Source organism: Calypte anna, chromosome 3, assembly GCF_003957555.1.
Source record: "Calypte anna isolate BGI_N300 chromosome 3, bCalAnn1_v1.p, whole genome shotgun sequence".
Classification (NCBI taxonomy): Eukaryota; Metazoa; Chordata; class Aves; order Apodiformes; family Trochilidae; genus Calypte; species Calypte anna.
Window position 1 is genome coordinate 24,158,526 of NC_044246.1, and position 19,600 is coordinate 24,178,125.

General features: G+C 37.5%; 1 protein-coding gene across 1 annotated transcript in view; it reads right to left on the bottom strand.

Moving 5' to 3' along the window:
* The window catches only part of USH2A (usherin), a 387,112-nt gene that overhangs the window by 99,703 nt on the left and 267,809 nt on the right, over positions 1-19,600 (bottom strand). The window contains exons 43-47 of the mRNA XM_008496570.2: positions 14,716-14,838; positions 11,866-12,029; positions 9,617-9,826; positions 7,975-8,177; positions 6,089-6,201 (exon numbers count right to left, since the gene is read on the bottom strand). Of these exons, the coding sequence (XP_008494792.2) occupies positions 6,089-6,201; positions 7,975-8,177; positions 9,617-9,826; positions 11,866-12,029; positions 14,716-14,838 (813 nt within the window). The remainder of the gene's footprint in view (positions 1-6,088; positions 6,202-7,974; positions 8,178-9,616; positions 9,827-11,865; positions 12,030-14,715; positions 14,839-19,600) is intronic.

Below are 19,600 nucleotides of genomic sequence, written 5' to 3' on the forward strand. Positions count from 1 at the left end.
TTGCTCTTGGAGCACTGTATTACCTTCATTGCGCCACTAGCACTCATCGCCCACAGGGTGAGGCTCAGCTTGTGTCTCAGGCCTCACCTTTTATTGGCCCCCTGGTCCTGCTCATGTGCAGTGGGGGCCCACCCTAATTGTGCACAGGTGGGCTTGACACAAGCTCATGCTCACTCCCTGGCAATTAGTGGCACCTGGTTGCCTCGTTACACTACAGAAAAATCCCTCAAACCACAATGTGCCAGTCACTTCTGCATATATTGGCTCCAAAATCTCACTTAATTTTACAATTTCAGAAAGCAAAACATCAAAAGTAACATCTGAAACAGAATTTTTCTCTTCCGTAATGTAGACATTTTATACTGGTATTTCAAATGAAAACTTAATTTCTTGCATAATCACTCTGGAATGTAGCATAAGACACAATTTGCTTTCATTATGTCTCTGGGTAGAGACAAGGATATCCCAATGCTACATGCAGACCAATAGAAGGACTGACATGGCATAGTATATTCCTAGGCTCCAAGTACCTCTTTTTAATCTCCATGTACCAATTACACAGCCACTGTCAGAATGCCAGTGACATAATAAATTAGCATTAATTTAAAGTGAAAATGTGCTGCCGAGATAAACTTTGACATCTTAACAGAATAAAAATAAATGATATATTATTTCACTTCTTTGAGTTATAAACAGAGGAATACACATAGCAATAAGCCTTTGCAGAATGGGAATTAATGTCACCTATGAAGGAATAGCTTCATAGGTGACTTGCAGAGTCATGATTATCACTCAAAGGTCTTAATCTGAACCATGGATTTAATTCTGCATTATGTATATGGCTATTATGTATTCACTGCAAATTCTATCACTTGCACATGAATGCACACTTGTGCACATACACACATCTCCATTTAAATAATGTTACAGGACCTATCTTAAAAACAACACAGAAAAAGATATTGTATAAACTTCAGAAATAATAGTTTTTAAAAAGGAAAAGAAGGGCAGTACTTCTGTTTTCATAAGTACCATTTTAACTCTCTCCTGGTCTTTGCACCGTACAGATCACAGGAACAAAGAAAGCTTTCCCAGTCACATTTTTAAATTTTATCCTATCTGCAAGTTTCATTCAGACCCTCAAGGGTATATTTTCAAATTATCGTGCCAGTTTTTGCAGTTTTGTAAATCATATTTCTCTAAAATAATTTCAAATTAGTTCTAAGAACTGATGCAATGACTTGGCCATTTCATCTTTTCTGCAGAGATCATAAAGTATTTCCTTTTTTTTAACAGCAACCACTTTGTTATTAATCAATTTATAGATATGTAAAGGGGGAGAGAATAGCATTACAAGGCATGGGAGTTCACTGACCAGTGCCTCCAAAAGGGTAAAACTCAGTATGACCTTCCAGCGGGGACTCTCAGACTCCCTCACAATCTTCTGAATGTTTCAGTTCTGTCTACACATTTTGATGTTTGCTACTGATGGCAAATTTGGTGGTTTTGAAAGCACCACAATGAGAACAAAGCATGGTTAAGTTTAAAAAAAATCAGTAGGGTTTTCACAAGACTGCTGAGGCTTTTCAGCATCCCCACATCTGAACAAATATCCCAGGCTGAGCTGAGAACATTTCCTTTAGCATTCAGTGAGCTTTACCACATAATGTGCTTTTGCTACAGCCACAGAAACGTGAGGACAGAGCCTACCTACCCACCCTCACCTTCTCTTCATCTCTAGTTACTCCTTCTCAGGTAAACTGGAGTTGTTTCTATGTGGGTAAGTGCCCACAGCCCAAACCACAGAAGCAGACTTGCAAATTCTGGACAAAGATAGATGTACAACACCTTGTGTGTATAATCCTTGTCAGCCCAGAGAAAACTTCCTTTCAAGCACATGTTGTTTATGATAGTTCAAATGCTGTATGAGTTCCTTCTGTGACTGCTGTCAATGTGTTAAAAATACTGAAATATTGCTCACCTACCAGAGGAAGGCAGCCTACCCAGGTTCACAGAAAAGAATTGCTGTCAACTACAAGGTCTGTGAGGCACTGCATCACTTTCAGGAAAGAAAGACCAAATTCAAACTGAACCACAAAGGTATATTTGCTTCTGGTACAACAGAACAAACTGGAACGGAACCCTGTGGCATGTGAAGACAATTAATTCTGACATTTCCAGATAGACATATTTTTGGGTTTGTGACCACAAAAATATCAGCATTTTGGACTTGATACAACATCAAATATGTTTTGGTAAACCAGACATCAGGAAAAGAATCCTGTTTTTTGCCTGCTTCAAGTATGACCAGCTTCAACTATCCATGAGCCAGGAAAAGAAACCCTTTTTGATAATTTTTTTTTACCTCAACTCAGTAGTAAAGGTTTAACCATAAAGATAAGGAATATAATAAGACCTTACTCTTGAAACTTATGACTAAACTTTGTGTTGGACTCATCACAACAAGGCTTAAATTTATAAACAAATCAAACCTAAGATTCCATTACTTTCAGGAGTTAAAATTTAAAAAAAATGTCACGGGAAAAATCGCAAGATTTACCTGACAGTATAGGGAACACTGCTATTATTAATGACCAATGGATGAAATACTTTCCTCATCAGAAGGTTACACATAAAGAGCAACTGCTTCAGCATCATTGCAGAGGAGTAAACTACCTGCTGAACTGTGGACTGCCTGCAGTGCTAACGTAATTAGAGAGGCTTATGACACAGTGCAGGAAGTCTGATGCACAGCTTTATGCTTTTATTTTCGATACAAACTTCTTTGTGAAACCTTCTTTTTCTCATTACTAAAGAAGGGAGAGTGATCAGGTTTCCTCCATGGAACTGCTGCTTTGAACACTTCAGGTGAAGCGCTATAGAACTAAACATACTCAAGAAACCTGACTTTGTTGCCGGGACATACAGGTAGAACATGACTGTACAGCAATCTTCTCCAACAATCCCTGCTTATTCACATAGTTATGAATACCTTTATTTGTACTTTCCCCCATGTTCCCCTATATGTAAAATCAGATTTAATGGCCTTTAGTTCCCAAGATTCCTTTGGAAAAATCTGCACTACATTCTCACATCTTCCATTTCTCCAGTACCAAGACCAATTAAAAGGATATTTTACACAGCACAGTAGCTTGACTCTTCCATTTTTAAATTCCTTTTGAACTCCTGAGCAAATACCATAATCCCAACAATTTATTACTAAATGTTTTCATAGAATAGTTTGGATTGGATTGGCAGGTACTTTAAAGATCATGCCGTAGTCAGGGACACCTCCCACTAGACCAGGTTTCTAAAAGGCTTGTCCAGCCTACCCTTGAACATTTTGAGGGATGAGAATTCAAAAGCCTTCCTGGGCAACCTGTTCCAGTGTCTCACCACCCTCATAGTGTAGAATTTCCTCCTCATGTCTAACCTATATCTACCCTCTTTCAGTTTAAAGCCATAACTGTTTGTCACTACAGGCCCTTAGGTAAAACTCCCTCCCCAGCTCTCCTGTAGCCTCTGAAGGTACTGGAAGGGCAATCCTTCCTGAACTTGGAAGGATTTTCCCTATTTTATTCTACATGACATTTTCAGAACCATCAACCTTTTCATTAATCATGGAACAGAATTTCTGGCAGGGTTCATATGCACCCTGCCTCAGAATACTGAAAGGAACAAAGCTGCTACTAAGTATTGATATAAGGGTAAAAAGAAGCATGCTATGTAACAAGAAGAGAAAGAAGTATTTTAAAGTAAAATGAAGTATTTTGAAACACAGCCCAGGAATTTACACAAACTTTGTATCAGCATCCATATTCATACAGTACTCAGAGAACTTTTTGATCTATGCAATAAAACACAATATTTATCTATTGAGACCTATTAGTTGTAAAGAAAAAAAAAAAAAAAGAAAAAAGAAAAAAGAAAAAAAAAAAAAGAGAAAAAGAAAAGAGGAAAAAAAATCAGCTTACTTGATTTCAATACAATTTGTTTCTATCTAAATATGACTAATGCCACCCTCCCTCCAAGAAAAAACCCCAAAACCCAAAGGAGATACATAAAGCAGAACCTGACACAGGACTTCAGGACTGGGTACCATACTGTTTTCTGTTTAAAGTTTTTCATTATAAAATAATCACTCCAGAACTGTGACCTTTTGTGCCAAGTTTCAGCCTGAAGCTGAGTTATTAAATGTAAGAGGTGGAAAAGTAAAGTATTTCTAATGGCTCCAGTGGTATAACCTTTGTTAGAACAGTGTGGATGGAGCTGCTACCAGAAAGACTTTCAAGAAGTCGGTGGGTGAAATTATCATTTACGTCATGCACCATCTTGAAGCAAATTTTAAAACAATTATTTGTGAATGCTACAAAGACATAATCTTACAGCATTCTCATCAATAATACAGTCCCCCCCAACTGATTCAGAAGAGGGAAAAACATCCTGGTTCCAATTAAAGACTATAAACTGCACAATCTGTGCTATATCTCATGGATGCCATGAGCCAATACTCTAGAAACACCTTTTTTCTCTGTCTGGTGACAGGTAAGTATTAAAACGTCCTCTTGTCTACACAAACTGTTTATTTCCCCAAGCTTTTTCTTTTATGTAGGATAAATAAGCAAAATTCATATTCATCCCAGCACCTGCTGAAGCTGTCAGCTGCAGTGTTTGTCATATTTCAATCAAAGCTGAAGCCAGCCAGTCATTTTTATACTGCACAATCCCTACATACTCGAGGACCAGAATTAATGAATTAGCTATTGATTAAATTCCACTCTCGCAAATCCACCGTGGCAAATAAATGAACTACCCGGGGCACGTGTAGGCCATGGCCAGACAAGTCTGGGCAATCGATCAGTAGTTAGTATTCTTTTGGGATATAAGAACAGCTGATGATAATATGACATGTAGGAAAAGGCAGTGTAGAAACAGAGTCTGTTTCTGGCTGAGCAGATTATAAAGTAGGCAGGCATTTTTGATCCTTTTGCATTCATGTGTTATGACATATTTAGTCTATATATAATAGCAAAAACATGCATAAGTGTTTGCAGTACAGACAATATGGACAAAGGCATACATAAGTTAAAGCCAAGGGCAAAAGATGAGATTCTGAATTGAGTTCTTATCGACAAACAGGCTTTGACTATATCTGTATGTGTGACAGAAAAATAGCAAGCTTAATTTCACCCTTATATGGACACAAACACTGGATTCAAGCAAAATATAGAAATTATAAACAGCAATCCAGAGTCCTTACTAGACTGAAGAAGCAAATCCATTCTGTTGGCCATTTCTGAAGGCTCAGCTGTTAGATTTTTCTTATTAAATAAAAGAATTCCTTCTTTAAAAGAAAAATTGCTAATGAGCATAGTCCACCCGAAGTGTAATAAAAATCAGATGAACAATAACCTGCACACAGGAGGTTAAGTGTTTGTTAGTGTATTTCTGAAAAATGTGTTAGCAAGCTTAGCTTTAATCTGTCTTTGGAAGATATTAATTCCCAAAGAATTTCTGCATATATTGCTAGTTGGCTGCTTCCATGGACTGCAGATCTGATGCTCCTTTTCTATTTAAGAAGTTTGTCCATGCCTGTGGATGTAGTGGATAGGCAGACTGCAAACACTGGTTCAAGGAGACACAGACATGCTTGCCTTTTAAGATAACTTACTAATTCTTACTGTTGTGATAGGTGACTTTTTTTCTACCCACAATTATTCTAAGTTTCCATTATCAGCATCACATTGCTCCCTGAGCATTAATCTTCCTCTTCTTAACTGACAGCACAATGTGATAATTTTCATTCCTCTACACTTCTTCTCTCAACTACTTCCATTTATGCTTTATTTATTATCACAGCAGTGTTACCCAAATGGATATGTACAATCAACCAAGTGTGAGATTTATTCAATTGTTCTTTGGGCCAAAACCTTCAAGACTAAAAATAACAACTACAAGAAATGTTTTCAGAGTGTATACTGAATTCTTCCATGCACCTCACTCACTTGAGAGAAGACAACCTTACATTCTGGTCTCCATTCCAGCCACAAATCAGTCTGATAGATAAAAGCCATCTATAGCATAGTACCTGGAGCCAATTATGTGAATTATGGGTGCTGACAGCTGCTTTGGTTCATCTTCTACAGTTGTAATCTGGGTCCCATTGCTTCTCACACAGGCATACACTGTGCAGACTTCAATCTGATGAACAAGAACATGAGTTTCACATAGTCAGCTCCAGAAATTATTCAGCTCTGCTACTTGTTCAGAATTCTCTCTTAATCCAAGATTTTATTCTTTTCTATGTAATAGATTCCACAAAGCCAGCAAAATAACCTAGCTTTGTGAGAAGTTTATCTAACAGATGTCTACTACGCTGTGTCACATTTTCCCACACCATTTTAAAAAAAAGGGGTACATGCCTGGCATTAATTCCTGTTAATTCTATTAAACTATCACCAACACAGTTGCAGTGAATTTGTTTTCTGTAGGTATATATAGTATCTGGTACAAAGTGAAAAAAATGTTCTTTGATTTGAAGCCTTGAGTGAGTCTTCTACACCTGCCATATATTCTCACATAAATAGAAGGATAATTTTTCCTTACTATTTTCTGTTCCTTAATTTCTGTCCTGGAGAATTAAAAGTGAGTAATCTGAGCTGCACTCATACAGTTTCTCAGAAAAAAAGCCACAGAAATAAAAACTTATTCCTTCTATTACTGGGATTAAACTAAGCAGAGGCAAAATGAAATAATGGTAACATTGCTTCTGTATTGTCAACAGAGAAGTTACACAGAATAAAAGAGCATAAAAAATTAAAGGTAATGCCAAGACAATATTTTTTCCAGGGCAAGTAAAATATCAAAAGAAAAAAAAATAAACTCAGCTTATTTTGGTTTACCTATCACACTGATGCAAATACATGTCCAGTATAAAGACTAGGGAAGCAGAAGGGAAGAATAATTAACATCTCAAGCAACGAAAGGTGGCAATAGTAAATTAATATAGAGGGTCTATAAGTGAGGCAGTACACTGAATTTGCATTGTTATTGAGAAAAGACAAATGTGTTTCCAAGCAGCATTCAGGAAGTCATATGTGTATTCATGGATGGAGGTTTGCTGTTTCAGAGGGGCTGGAATGTAGAAATCTGTTACAGTATGCCTGTCTGTGATGCTTATTTATGGTATGTAGTAACTGGATGCAAATTTTCAGAGCAAACTATACATGGTACTACTAAGTCCTTCTCATATATAATGCAAAACAAACTAGACAGATATAGTTACAATTAAATATCAAATGGCATGTCTTGAATGTATTAATACAACATAGGGATAGAAATATATTAAATTTTTCTTATTGTGCTTTTTTTTTTTTAATTCTGCACACAGCACAGCATTTTGTCTTTGATAGATATGATATAGGAATACAGAGGCAAAAACAGAGATAGAAAGGGAAAAGTGAAGAAAAAAAATATTGTGTTTATTAACAGCATAAAAAGCACTACTATGGTATCAGACATCAGCTCTGCTTCCTCCTCAGAAGGATAAGGAGAATAAAAAGGTAAAAGGATCACAAATGCAATATCATTATTTCTCTGTGCTGATATATTATGCATGCCTGACGTTTCTAAAACAATTGCAATTTTCTTTTAATGAGTAGGAGTAGGATCTTTGCCTTTTTGTAATATATGTTGAGGCTTTGCTAATGCTGTAATGTAGAGCATTTAGGGGAAAGTGAATGGAGTTCTGATGGTTTGAAAAAATATAATGGAAATGTGTATTATGAAAAGTGTACACAGGCCTAAAATATGCTGAAAATAAATTTATGTCTTGTATGTATATACACACAAACATCAGTGCAAATATATGTTCACATATGTAAAGAAATTCATGAAACAATGTTCTGTTTGGATATGCAAATATTTTATGTAAAGGTAAAGTATAATACACAACCCAAAAAAAGATATTCTAACCTGTATATCATATACAGTGAATGGAGACAAATCTGCTAAAAGAAAGGACCCCGGCTCGTTCATTCCAGTCTTGTACTGCTTATTATTTACATAGACAGAGTACTCTGTGACAACACCATTTGGGTTTGAAGGCGATGTCCAGATGACACGTACAGCTGTACTGTTGATGATGACAACCTCTGGAGGGAACATGCCCTCAGGCTCTAGAAATAAAGGAAGAAACTGAATAAACTCCAGCTGTCTCTGCGAAAGCACTTGTGTAACCAAATGCAGATTAGTATTTAGGTTTAGCAAAGGGTTCACTGCTTATCTGCTTTCCTCTGATGAAGTTATCACAGTCTGTAGTCTTCTGTAAATTGGCTTATTATACTCTCAGTTAGAAACCATGAGAGCTGATGGTAAAATGTTTTATACCAGCAGCACAGTGTCAATCATCAGTAGTATGTGGCCAGTGAGATATGATGATAAATTATTCACCCATCTGCACTGCCAACATACAAACATTATTTTTTTGTCTCCCCTATCTTAATCCTTCAAAAAAAAAACCCCCAAAAAAACCAAACAAAAAGCCAAAACAAAATTTTAAAAAATGGAGCATTTTGCTTTTAAAGAAAGACCTGAAACCAAAATACTTTGTTGGAACGTGACATTATAAGCTTCACTGCTGAAGCACTGTGAAGCAATGTGCGTGTCATTATGTAGATGGTTTTGAATGTTGATTACTATAGGTAACGATGAAGTCTAACAATTACCAAAACCAAAAAAAACCAAACAAAAAAAAAAAAAAAAAAAAAAAAACCCCAAAAACAACAAAAAACCCAAACCAAGAAAAACCACATCTTCCTTACCGTTAAATTACATAATTATCTAAGCATGTCAGAAATAATCATGCAAAGACCTATTTTTATCATAAGAATCCATCTTTACCAATTGAAAAATTGTCCCAGTGATGGATTCTATTTTATAAACAAAAGGTGCTGACCTTTGGCATCAGAAAAGAAATGGAATCCTCACTTAAAGTGCTTTGCTAATGACCTGGAACACTTGCTTCTGAGGTAATGATATTATAATGTTTATAATGAGACTTTATAAAGCAAAAAGATTAGAAAGACCATTCTAAATGCATTTCAGGTTCACAATTATATTTTTGTTTTATTCCTCCCCCCTGCACTTGGTCACTGGCATAGAAATGACTCATAAAGAATTTTCTTTGAGGCTGAACTTACACCTAAAGTTTCTAGTGACTAAGGAAAGGCACAGTGTATGACTGTCATGTCAAAAACATTCCTCCACTTCATAGAGGAAATCTTTTAAAATAACCAACATTAATTGTTCCGAAATTCCACCGTTTATTAATATGAACTGAGTCCCTAAGTTAGAGCACACAAATAGGAGTATGCAGGAGAAGATGAGAACAAACTGGGTTAATATGTGCTATTAAAGCTTTTGCTTCTGTCCCAGTGGGACCATTTATTGATCTACCACATGATGACAACCAGCACTTAAGCATTTTAGCGTTTTAGCCCTTTTTCCTTTTATGCCGGAAATTTTATAATGGAAGGATGACTGATTTCAACCCTTACAAAAATCAATCAATTTCATTCTCAGATTTTAAGCCAAGCTGCATTCACTGCTAACCAACCTCCATCTAGGGTAGTCACGTGCACAACTTCACTGTTGATGCTGTGGGCTCCGTTAAAAACTTGAAAAAATATCTGATATTCTGTGTTGGGCTGCAAATCACCAATGACTAAAGAGTTTACATCAGCCTGGATCCTCAGAGATCTTTTTCCATCAGTAGAATTCAAGAAGAGGGTGTAATATGCAACATCTCCTTGCAAATCTTCTAATGCTAAGAAAAGAAAGGAAAAACATTGGGAGATCATCTGAGTAATATTCACTCAGAAAGCTTTTTGTCAATAAAATTTATTGTGAAGAGAAAAACAAATAAACAAATGTTATGCAGACTTCCTTATTATTTTTTTAAAGCTTTTTACCAATAAAATTTATCATGAAGAGAAAAACACGTTATGCAGACTCCCTTATTTTTTTATTTTTTATAAAGCAAAGATTCTTTTAAGAGTCCTCAATTTAACTCTCACAGGCAGAGATGCAGACTGCTCTTCTAAACTTGTCAAAAGCGTTAACAGTTCACCATCCTAAAACTGGAGAAAACTTTCTCCAGACATCCCCATGATGACAACTGAATCTGTGAACAAATTAATAGGTGAAACCCATCACCAGCAGTGCTGTGTGGATCTTGCAGTTTGAGACTGCAAAAGGTGGCTTTCCCCCTGACAGAGGGAAGAGAGCAAATCAGACTGCCCTATGGCACTAGTTTAAGATGGAAACTCAAAGATTTTTCTCATTTTTACTCTTTCTCTTAAAAGACTGCATTTCTACACCCCAGAAAAGTACTGAATACCTATGTGAGTCCTCTAACCATCAGTAAGAGGAGTGTTTATGGCTTAAATTCAACTTTACAATGAAGGCCATGAGAATCTGTTATTTTAGAAAGAGCATGATAGAACAATCTAAAAAATCAAAAAATTACAATTTTCTGGCTACAGAGGGAAGGATATTCATTGCTCTGAGCTGGTGGATAAACAAGGATTCCAGGTAAGCCTTGCTTCTTCATTTTAGTAACCCAGATCTTAGTAACCCATAGTCTTTTGTCTTATTTGTTCTTTGTCAAATAGTTTCAGTTCAGATCTGATGAAATGCAACTGTATTTCCAGTAGGTACCAAGATGAAAATAATTGTGACAAAAACTTTAAACACAGATAAATATTGCTCTAGGTGACACATTGTACCACTGAATGGGACTCAGCTGACTGGAAAATAACAATGACAAGAGCCAAAACCATCTTTTCATTTATAATAGGACACAGTTCAGTTATATAAGTTCTTAATGAAGAATGAAATGTTATTTTTATTTTAAGTGGTACAGATACTAAATACTTAGAAGTCAGAAACATTCAGTAAGTTCTCCAGAAGGAGAAAACTAGCAAGACAACTTACCTTAAGGGCTCCCAAGTTCCCAAAGACAACAAAAAATAGTTACAAAAGTATTATTATGAAAAAATGAAACATAGGCATATAAAATAGTTAACATGCTCAGAGCAGCATAAGTAATAATATATGATCCAGTTTTCAAATAACAAATAGCCCTGTCTTGGTGTTTAACCTTTGCATTCACAAACATATATGAAGAAAAATTCTAACAAATGAATGAAAATAAAAGCAGATTGCATTGTCTGCATCTAGAAGGTCAGGGGTTTATATTACTAAGGTAATGAAACTTCAGTGAGCTGCTTAAGATCTATTACATTTGTCAGTTTTTATAAGCATGCTAACTTCAGGCATGCAATTATAAAATAAAGAGACTAAATTTGTTGCAATGCAGCACCCAGTCGTTATAGAATCATTTGCATGTAAGTCATGAAGAAATTCCCTACTGCTATATTAGCAAACCAACTAGAGAAACTGGCTAAATTCATTTCAAGGAGCAGAGTGAAAAGAAATAGAAGGGGGATCCTCTTATCCTGAAGGAATGTATATGTTAATTTTCATACAAAGATATGAAATATACCACATAGACAACAGTATTTTGTATACTACTACTTTATCACTTTTGTGACTTTGCATTAACTCTTTCTTCCCTTTCACCATTCTTATTCTGCAGAAATAGCATATAATAAATGCAAACCTGAGTGAAAAATAGCAAAAATGTGCTCATTTTTCTTCCTATTTCTTTCCTTCCCTTTCAAGGACACTTAGGTATATTATAAATCAAGACAAGGGCTGCTTTTCCTATGAGAGCAAGGCAGACCAACATAAGTGATGGCAGGTTAACATCTAGTTACTGGAATAAACACTAACCACACTTACTTGGTTTTGACCATTCCACTTCTACAGCAGTATGATTAACAGCACGTGCAATGAGGGTACTTCCTTTCTCTGGTAATCCTGCTAATGTAGTAGCTCTCACTTCTTCACTTGATGTATATCCTACCTCGTTGTGCACTATGAGCTTGTACTCGTATGTTGTGTACCTAAGACATTTTAAAAATAATTAAATGGGCACAAAAAAGCAGATGGAGAAAACATTTGTTGTAAACTTTTTGCCTGAGCCAAAGTTTTGCGGTTTCTTCCCTCCCTCTCCAGCAGCTGCATTGTTTGCACCAATGAAGACTCCATAAGAGGTGGCTATTTTTTTAGAAATAATTCAGTGCCATTAATGTGGTAACAAAAATAAAACACATTATTTCACTTCTTCATAGTTGCAGCTTCTGAGGTGTTGAGAGATTACAGCTCAATTCAATACGTAATTACAGCAGTGGCAACCTGCCAAAACTTGGATCAGAATTTAATCAAATGAGGTTTTTTCCTCTTTTGGGAAAGCCATTGATTTTAACTTGCAGCATCTCATTTGTAGAAGTGATTCACCACACAGCCAGGACTCTCCCAATATGAAAACATCAAAAACCAAAAGTGCCTAGGAATGCAAACTCATTTAATAAAGTAATATTCTTCAGAACTGTGTATATTCAACCAACACAGTTTTACTAAATACTTTGTGTATATTGAGCAAACCAAGCAACCATTACTCCATAATTTCTTCTCTATATGAAATATATTAACTTCTCTATATCAAATGAATGTATTCTAAGGGTGATTTCATTATTTTAAAGTTAATTTAATAATTAAACTCCACACACACACACAAAAATGCATGATCAGATAAACACAGGACCATCTTGCTAAAATTTTCACTGCAGCACTTTGGGATAACTACAAACACAATGAAGGAACATTTAAAATCTTTGGAAATGCCTAATATTTAGATATTCTCTACAAATAAAAAGTCATACAGATAGTTTATTTACTTTTTTCCTGCTTTACTATAGCATTCTATATACAACCATAAAGTCTGAACTTGAGAAGAGCTAAGCTTTAGCAGTATAATTAAGAAATAAGCAAACTAATTGGAGCTCACTAGCTTCAACTGTTACAATAAGCATTGTACAAGAACAGTGACAATTTAATAACAAATCTTATTTCTCTGTCTGTACTTTCTGTGGTTTGTAAACACCTAGTATTCTCTTGTACATTGTAGTACGTGCAATCAAATAAAAATGAAATCTGTACTTGCAATGTAACAATGAGAATATGAGATTCATTTTTCAATCCATATTGCCAACAATGAGAGCAAAAGAAATTTGGATTAGCCTAACAGAAATGAAAAAGCTATCTGAAAAAAAAAATCATTGTGAAAACAGACTTCTGGCAGAAATATAATTAAAAATCACAAATTCTGAAACATGCTTAGAACATTACACAAATGAAAACAGATCCTGATATGTGGATTTTCTTTCTGTGAAAAATAAGGTTTTCATCTCTCCCCAGCATCTCCAACCACATGCTTGTCCTGACTTGTTGACTGCCAAAACATAGCTGCAGGTTGTAGAACCCTTCCCAAAAGAAGCATTCAGGTGTATCTGAGGATTAGGCACACTTTTCTGGCCATAGCTGATTCAACCCAAAAGGCCATTGTGCCTAATGGCTTGTCACTGAGACCCAGTCAAAATTTATTGCCCCCTCTGAACTCTTAATGTAACTGCTGCACACATCAGTGCTGCTGAAATGAGCTGAACTGAAACCAAAGGAATTTCAAACTATGTGGAATTTCAAACACTGTTGAAGGAAGAAATGGACACTTGGGCAGGTCTGAGTAAAAGAACAGTTCCCCAACAAGCTATTGCAATGCATGAAAGTGAGGTGTGACTTTCAGCAAGTAGGCAGTGACAAGCCAGAGGCAGTAGCCCTTGGCATGGTTTAGTCTATACAGAAGTCTGGAGCAGAGGTCACATTGTGCTGGCTCAGATCATGCTCAGGGGTGATGCTCACACAGCTTTTATCAAAGTAAGTGGAGGCAGCGTACAGATATTTGAGAGGCAATGACCAACATGCAGGACTCATAAAGCACGCCAACACACAAGCACAGAGAACACACACATTCTGAAACCATCCATGAACATCTTCCCAAGACTTGACGTACAAAAAACGGAACCCATGTTCAGTCTTCCATTACAGGTTCTTAATGTGTATGTTTGCTTGGTACCCTTGACTTTGAGGTGCAGAAACTAAGGCTGATGAGGAACAAATGCATTGCTCTATGCCACCAGCAAATAGAGCCTATCCTTCATTTCCTGACTCTTAACAATCTGCATTTCACTACAGTGAAGGCAGAACCATCTGCCCCTAAATTAGATCTGCTTAGAGTGTGATAAATCCTCTCCTTGCTTTTGGAGATCTTAGAGTTTTTAGTTTGCATTTTAAAACCAGGTAAGAAAAACAATGTTGAAACCAAGTTTCAAATGGTTTTGAGCCAGAACCACTGAAACACTCATTCTGCCTGTGCTATAACTTTGCCATCACACAAATCAAGATCAGATGTACACATAAACCTAAATCGTTTGATCGCATGAGCATATTAATGCAAAAATTTCAGAAGATATTTATTTTCATTTGTTTTCCAGAGCAAAACAATGCACGAGTCAAGAAACACTAATAATAAATCCCTGCATATTAGAACGATTAATACCAAAGATGATTACAAAAATATTTCATTACATAATTAATATGTTCACTACATAAAGACACAAGAAATATTTTGAACTATTAAACATACACTATACAAAATGCCAGCATTTGTTTTTATAGTTTTTGTAATCTCACCTGCTAAGACCCTTATCTTCATAAAACCACTGAGTTCCTGAGTAAATATTGTGCCACAGATTTAAATCTTCAGGGGGATTTGATGCAAGTGGTTGCTGGATTTTACGTCTCAGGAGCTCATATCTAACACAAAAGACAAGCAGAACACCAGGATTATCTCAACTAATGTTATTACACAAAAAAAAAAAAAACAAACCAGGTTTGGTTTTTTTTTTTAAGGAACCACATTATTTTGTTTTTACAGCTGTAAACTTTCCGAGATTGATATTCTTTTTAATGTTTAATGATTTAAACCAATAAATTACTTAAAAAAAACTACTCTGAAAAATGTAAATGGAAGAACTTCTATTTGAAAGAATTAGTATATTTAATGATCACAGATTTTAAGCTTTCTGGAAATGCTATGAAGATCAAATTCAAATAGTTAGTAACAGTATCTCATACAGACTTGATTTATGCCATTTGATATGCACAAACGGCTACAGAATATGATATGACAATGTCTCTCTCTTGCAAATTTGCTGAAACACATAACAATGCTATTCCTATTTTACTGGTTGCAGTAACTTAAATGTGCACTTGTGTATAACGTGTTTGCAAATAACCACAGTGTAAAATACAGGAGAAAAACAGGTGTAGAATGAGTTAACTGTTCCATCTGTAGACCTTAGCAAGTCACTTTTGTATTTGGGCAGGCATTCATGATGTGAACTTGAAAGATCAAACTATTTCATGCTGGTTTTAACTGAGATCTGAAGCTGTATTCTTATCTCAGTTCTAAACAGCCAGGTAGCTAAAGCCCATCTTCCACTGCCTCACACCCAATCTGCATCAATCCCCTTTATGTCATCTTTTACCCAAAACCTTAATGGAATTTACCAAGATTAAATCACTTCATAGTTATACAAACTAAAGATGATAACGTCTTTGCATTTCCTAATGATTCTAATGATTACACAGAAAACTACACTTCAAATGAAACAGAACTACATAGAGATGTTAAAAACCTTTAGGACTATTACTCATTATCTTGAGTGACCAAGCAGTCTTTTTCAAGGAGAGCACTGCTTGCTCCACATGGAGGGGGGCCTAGAAAAGGTGGCCTAACCAAATCTCATCTCCACTCCCCACCCAGTCGCCTATACTGCAGTCAGCAGGCATGTTCTGATGCAGTTGAACAAAGACAAAGAGTCAAAGGCATACATCTGCCTCTAAAGGTGTGTTCAGATTGACACGAATGTTGGAACATCGGAACCATGCTTGATACAGCGGGCAGTGGGCGTCCTGAGCATTGATCTGCTCTAATTGCTCATGAACTGTCATGGCTTAACATAGACATTGCTGCTCTCAGTGAATTTCTTCTTCATGAGGAAGGTAGTCTTAAAGAACATGGTGTGGTTACACACTCTATTGGTCAGGCAAACCCAAAACTGAAAGACACCTCTCAGGAGTTGGCTTCATGATTAAGAACTCCACCGCCTCCAAACTTGAAAAATTTGCTGATGGGTCTTTCCGATCACATTGTTTCCACTACAAAACAAGCAACATGTTGTTCTCTTTGGTATTTATGCCCCAACTCTCCAAGCTGACCATGAAGAAAATGTCAAATTCTACACCAACCTGTGTCACCTCACCCAAAAGGCTCCTGCACGTGATAAGATCATAATCCTTGGTGACTTCAACGCCAGAGTAGGAAAGAACTATGAAGCTTGGAAAGTAGTACTAGGCAAACATGTTCTTGGAAACTGTAGTGACAATGGACATTTCCTGCTAGAGTTCTGTGCTGAGCAGCAGCTCACCATTACCAACACTATCTTCCAACAGAAAGACAGCCTGAAGACAACGTGGATGCATCCTTGATCCAAACACTGGCATCTCATTAACTGTCTAAGTGAGGCAGAGAAATGTTGGCAATATCAGTCATACCCAAGCAACGCCCAGTGCAAAATGTCATACAGACCACCACCTTGTACAATGTAAATTTACCCTCTACTTTAAGCCCAAACCCAAGAGGGGTGGCATCCCAAGGAGAAGGCTCAAACTTAATGATCTTCAAAAAGATAGAGTGAAAAACAGCTTCTAGGTAAACTTTCAAGCTAGACTTTTAGATCATCCCATAGATCCCTCTCCTGAAGCGCTTTGGCAACGCATTAAAAATAGCATCCTGCAGTCCTCTAAAGAATCCCTAGGGTTCTCCTCAAAGAAAATCAATGATTGGTTTGATGAAAACAACCAAGAGATCCAAGAATTTTTGAAAAAAAAGAGAACTGCTCACCAAGCACACCTGCCTCAGCCACCTTGCCATGTAAGAAAAGTAGCCTTTCATCTTGCATGCAGTAAGCTCCAACAGAAACTTACAGACATTCAGAACAAGTGGTGGGTCAACTTAGCAGAAAAGACTGAACTATGTGCAGTTACAGGTGACCACAGAGAGCTCTATGAAGAGCCGAAGCATTGTATTAACCCACAGACCAGGTTCAAAGCCCCCTACTCAGTGTAGATGGCCAAATGCTTCTGACAGAAAAAACCACCATCCTGAACTGATGGTCTGAACATTTTCAGACTCTCTTCAGTGCCAGCCGTGTAGTGCAAGGCTCAACAATTCAGCACATTACACAGCCACCGGTGAAAACCCAATTGGACATAGTCCCTATTTTGGGAGAGACTCTTAAGGCCATACAGCAACTGAAAATTGGCAAGGCAGCTGGGGTTGATGGAATCCCATCTGAAGTATGGAATTTCATGAGCTCCTTGTGAGTGGTTGGGAACAGTATAAATTACCACCAGATCTCCATGATGCAGTCATCATCACCTTGTACAAGAAGAAAGGAGAAAAGTCAAACTGCTCCAACTACGGAGTTATAACTCTGCTCTCCATTGCCGGAAAAATTCTTGCAAGAATACTTTTAAACAGATTAGTACCTGCTATAGCAGAGGAAGTTCTACCTGAAAGCCAGTGTGGTTTCAGAGCCAATAGGACTACCAAAGACATGATATTTGCTCTCAGACAACTGCAAGTGTAGGAAACAGAACAAAGGTCTTTATATGACATACATTGACCTCATTAAAGCTTTTGACACTGTGAGTAGAAAGGGCCTGTGGCAAATCTTGGAATGATTAGGATATTCCCCCCAGAGTTCCTCAGAATGATCATCCTGCTACATGAGGATCAGCAGGGACAACTCAGATATGGCGACGCAGTCTCTGAATCCTTCCCAGTAATCAACGGTGTGAAACAAGGCTGCGTTCTCACACCCACTCTATTCACAATCTTCTCCGGCACAATGCTCCAGAGAGCCATGGCAGACCTCGATGAAGAAAATGGCATTTACATCTAGTATCATACCTGGAGGCCCACACCAAGATCCTAAATCACCATGTCCCAGAGTTTGCTTTTTGCTGATGATGCTGCCCTTATTGCTCACACAGAAGCAGCTCTGCTTTGCAGAAGCTGCAGATCTTTTTGGGCTGGAAGTCAACTTGAAGAAGACAGTTCTCTGCCAGACTACACCACAAGAAGACTTCCATCATCCCTACATCACTATAGGTGAATCAGAGCTTAAGACAGTCCAGCAGTTCAGTTATCTGGGATGCATTATTTCCTCAGACTCCAAGATTGACAAAGAAATAAACAAATTAGCAAAGGCATACAAAGTATTCGGAAGACTACTTGAAAGAGTCTGGAGCAACAAACACCTGAAGAAAAGTACAAAGATTACTGTCTACAGAGCCACTGTACAGTCTACTCTTTTATATGGCTCTGAATCACGGGTCATCTACTGCCACCACCTGCAGCTCCTTGAATGCTTCCATCAGTGCTGCCTTCATACAACCCTAAACATCCACTGGACTGAATGCGTGACCAATGCTCCTGTCCTCGAACAGGCAGGGGTCACCAGTACTGAGGCCATTGTACTGACACAGCTGCCCTGGGCAGGGCACATCTCCAGGGTGGAGGATCACCACCTCCCTAAGACTGTGCTCTATGGTAAACTTGCCACCAGCTGCCACACCAGAGAAGCCCCAAAGAGGAGATATAAGGACTCCCTGAAACAATTCCTCAGCTTTGGCCATACTGACTGCCATCAGTGATCCACTCTGGCCTCCAGTTGGGACACATGGAGACACAACATCAGTAAAGCCACTGCTTCCTTTGAGAACACACAGAGAATCAGTGTTGAGAAGAAGAGACAGCACAGAAAGAACCATGCCTTGGCTGTCCCCTCACAGGAGCCTTTCTGCTCTGCCTTCTGCAACTACACTGCCTGTCTTGCATTGGCCTTATCAGCCATCAGCGCACTTGCAGCAAGCATGGGGAAAGCCCTTCTTAAATCTTCATTTATAAAACCAAGCCATGATTATCATTATTACATTTCATAGGAATTTTTAGATAGGATTTCTGTTTCAATTTGATGGTTCTTTTTTAAGACACCAGATGTTTGTACACTTCCTATCAGTTATAGAACCACTATAAAATGGTGTCAGTTTTAATGAAACTATAGTTGCAACAGTGTTTCCATGGATGCCCAGCAACAAAGGACCACACAAACATATTCACTTAAATATGCAACCTGATTTTCTAAAGCACTGCTGTGTGACCCTTTCTCTGCCCCTCATTTTGGAAAGGTAGCACTGTGAAATTACAGCCAAATTTATGTAGATATTCAGGCAGATCTCAGAGACACTCATTTTAAGCACTTGTTGTTGTTGTTCAGCCTAGAAGAAAGGAGGCTCCAAGGCGACCTTATAGCCAGCTTTCCAATACCTGAAGTAGGCCTACAAGAAAGCTGGGGTAGGACTTTTTGCATGGATGTGTAAAAAGAGCACAAGGGGCAATGGTTTAAAACTCAAAGAGGGGAGACTTAGATTAGACACTGGGAAAAAT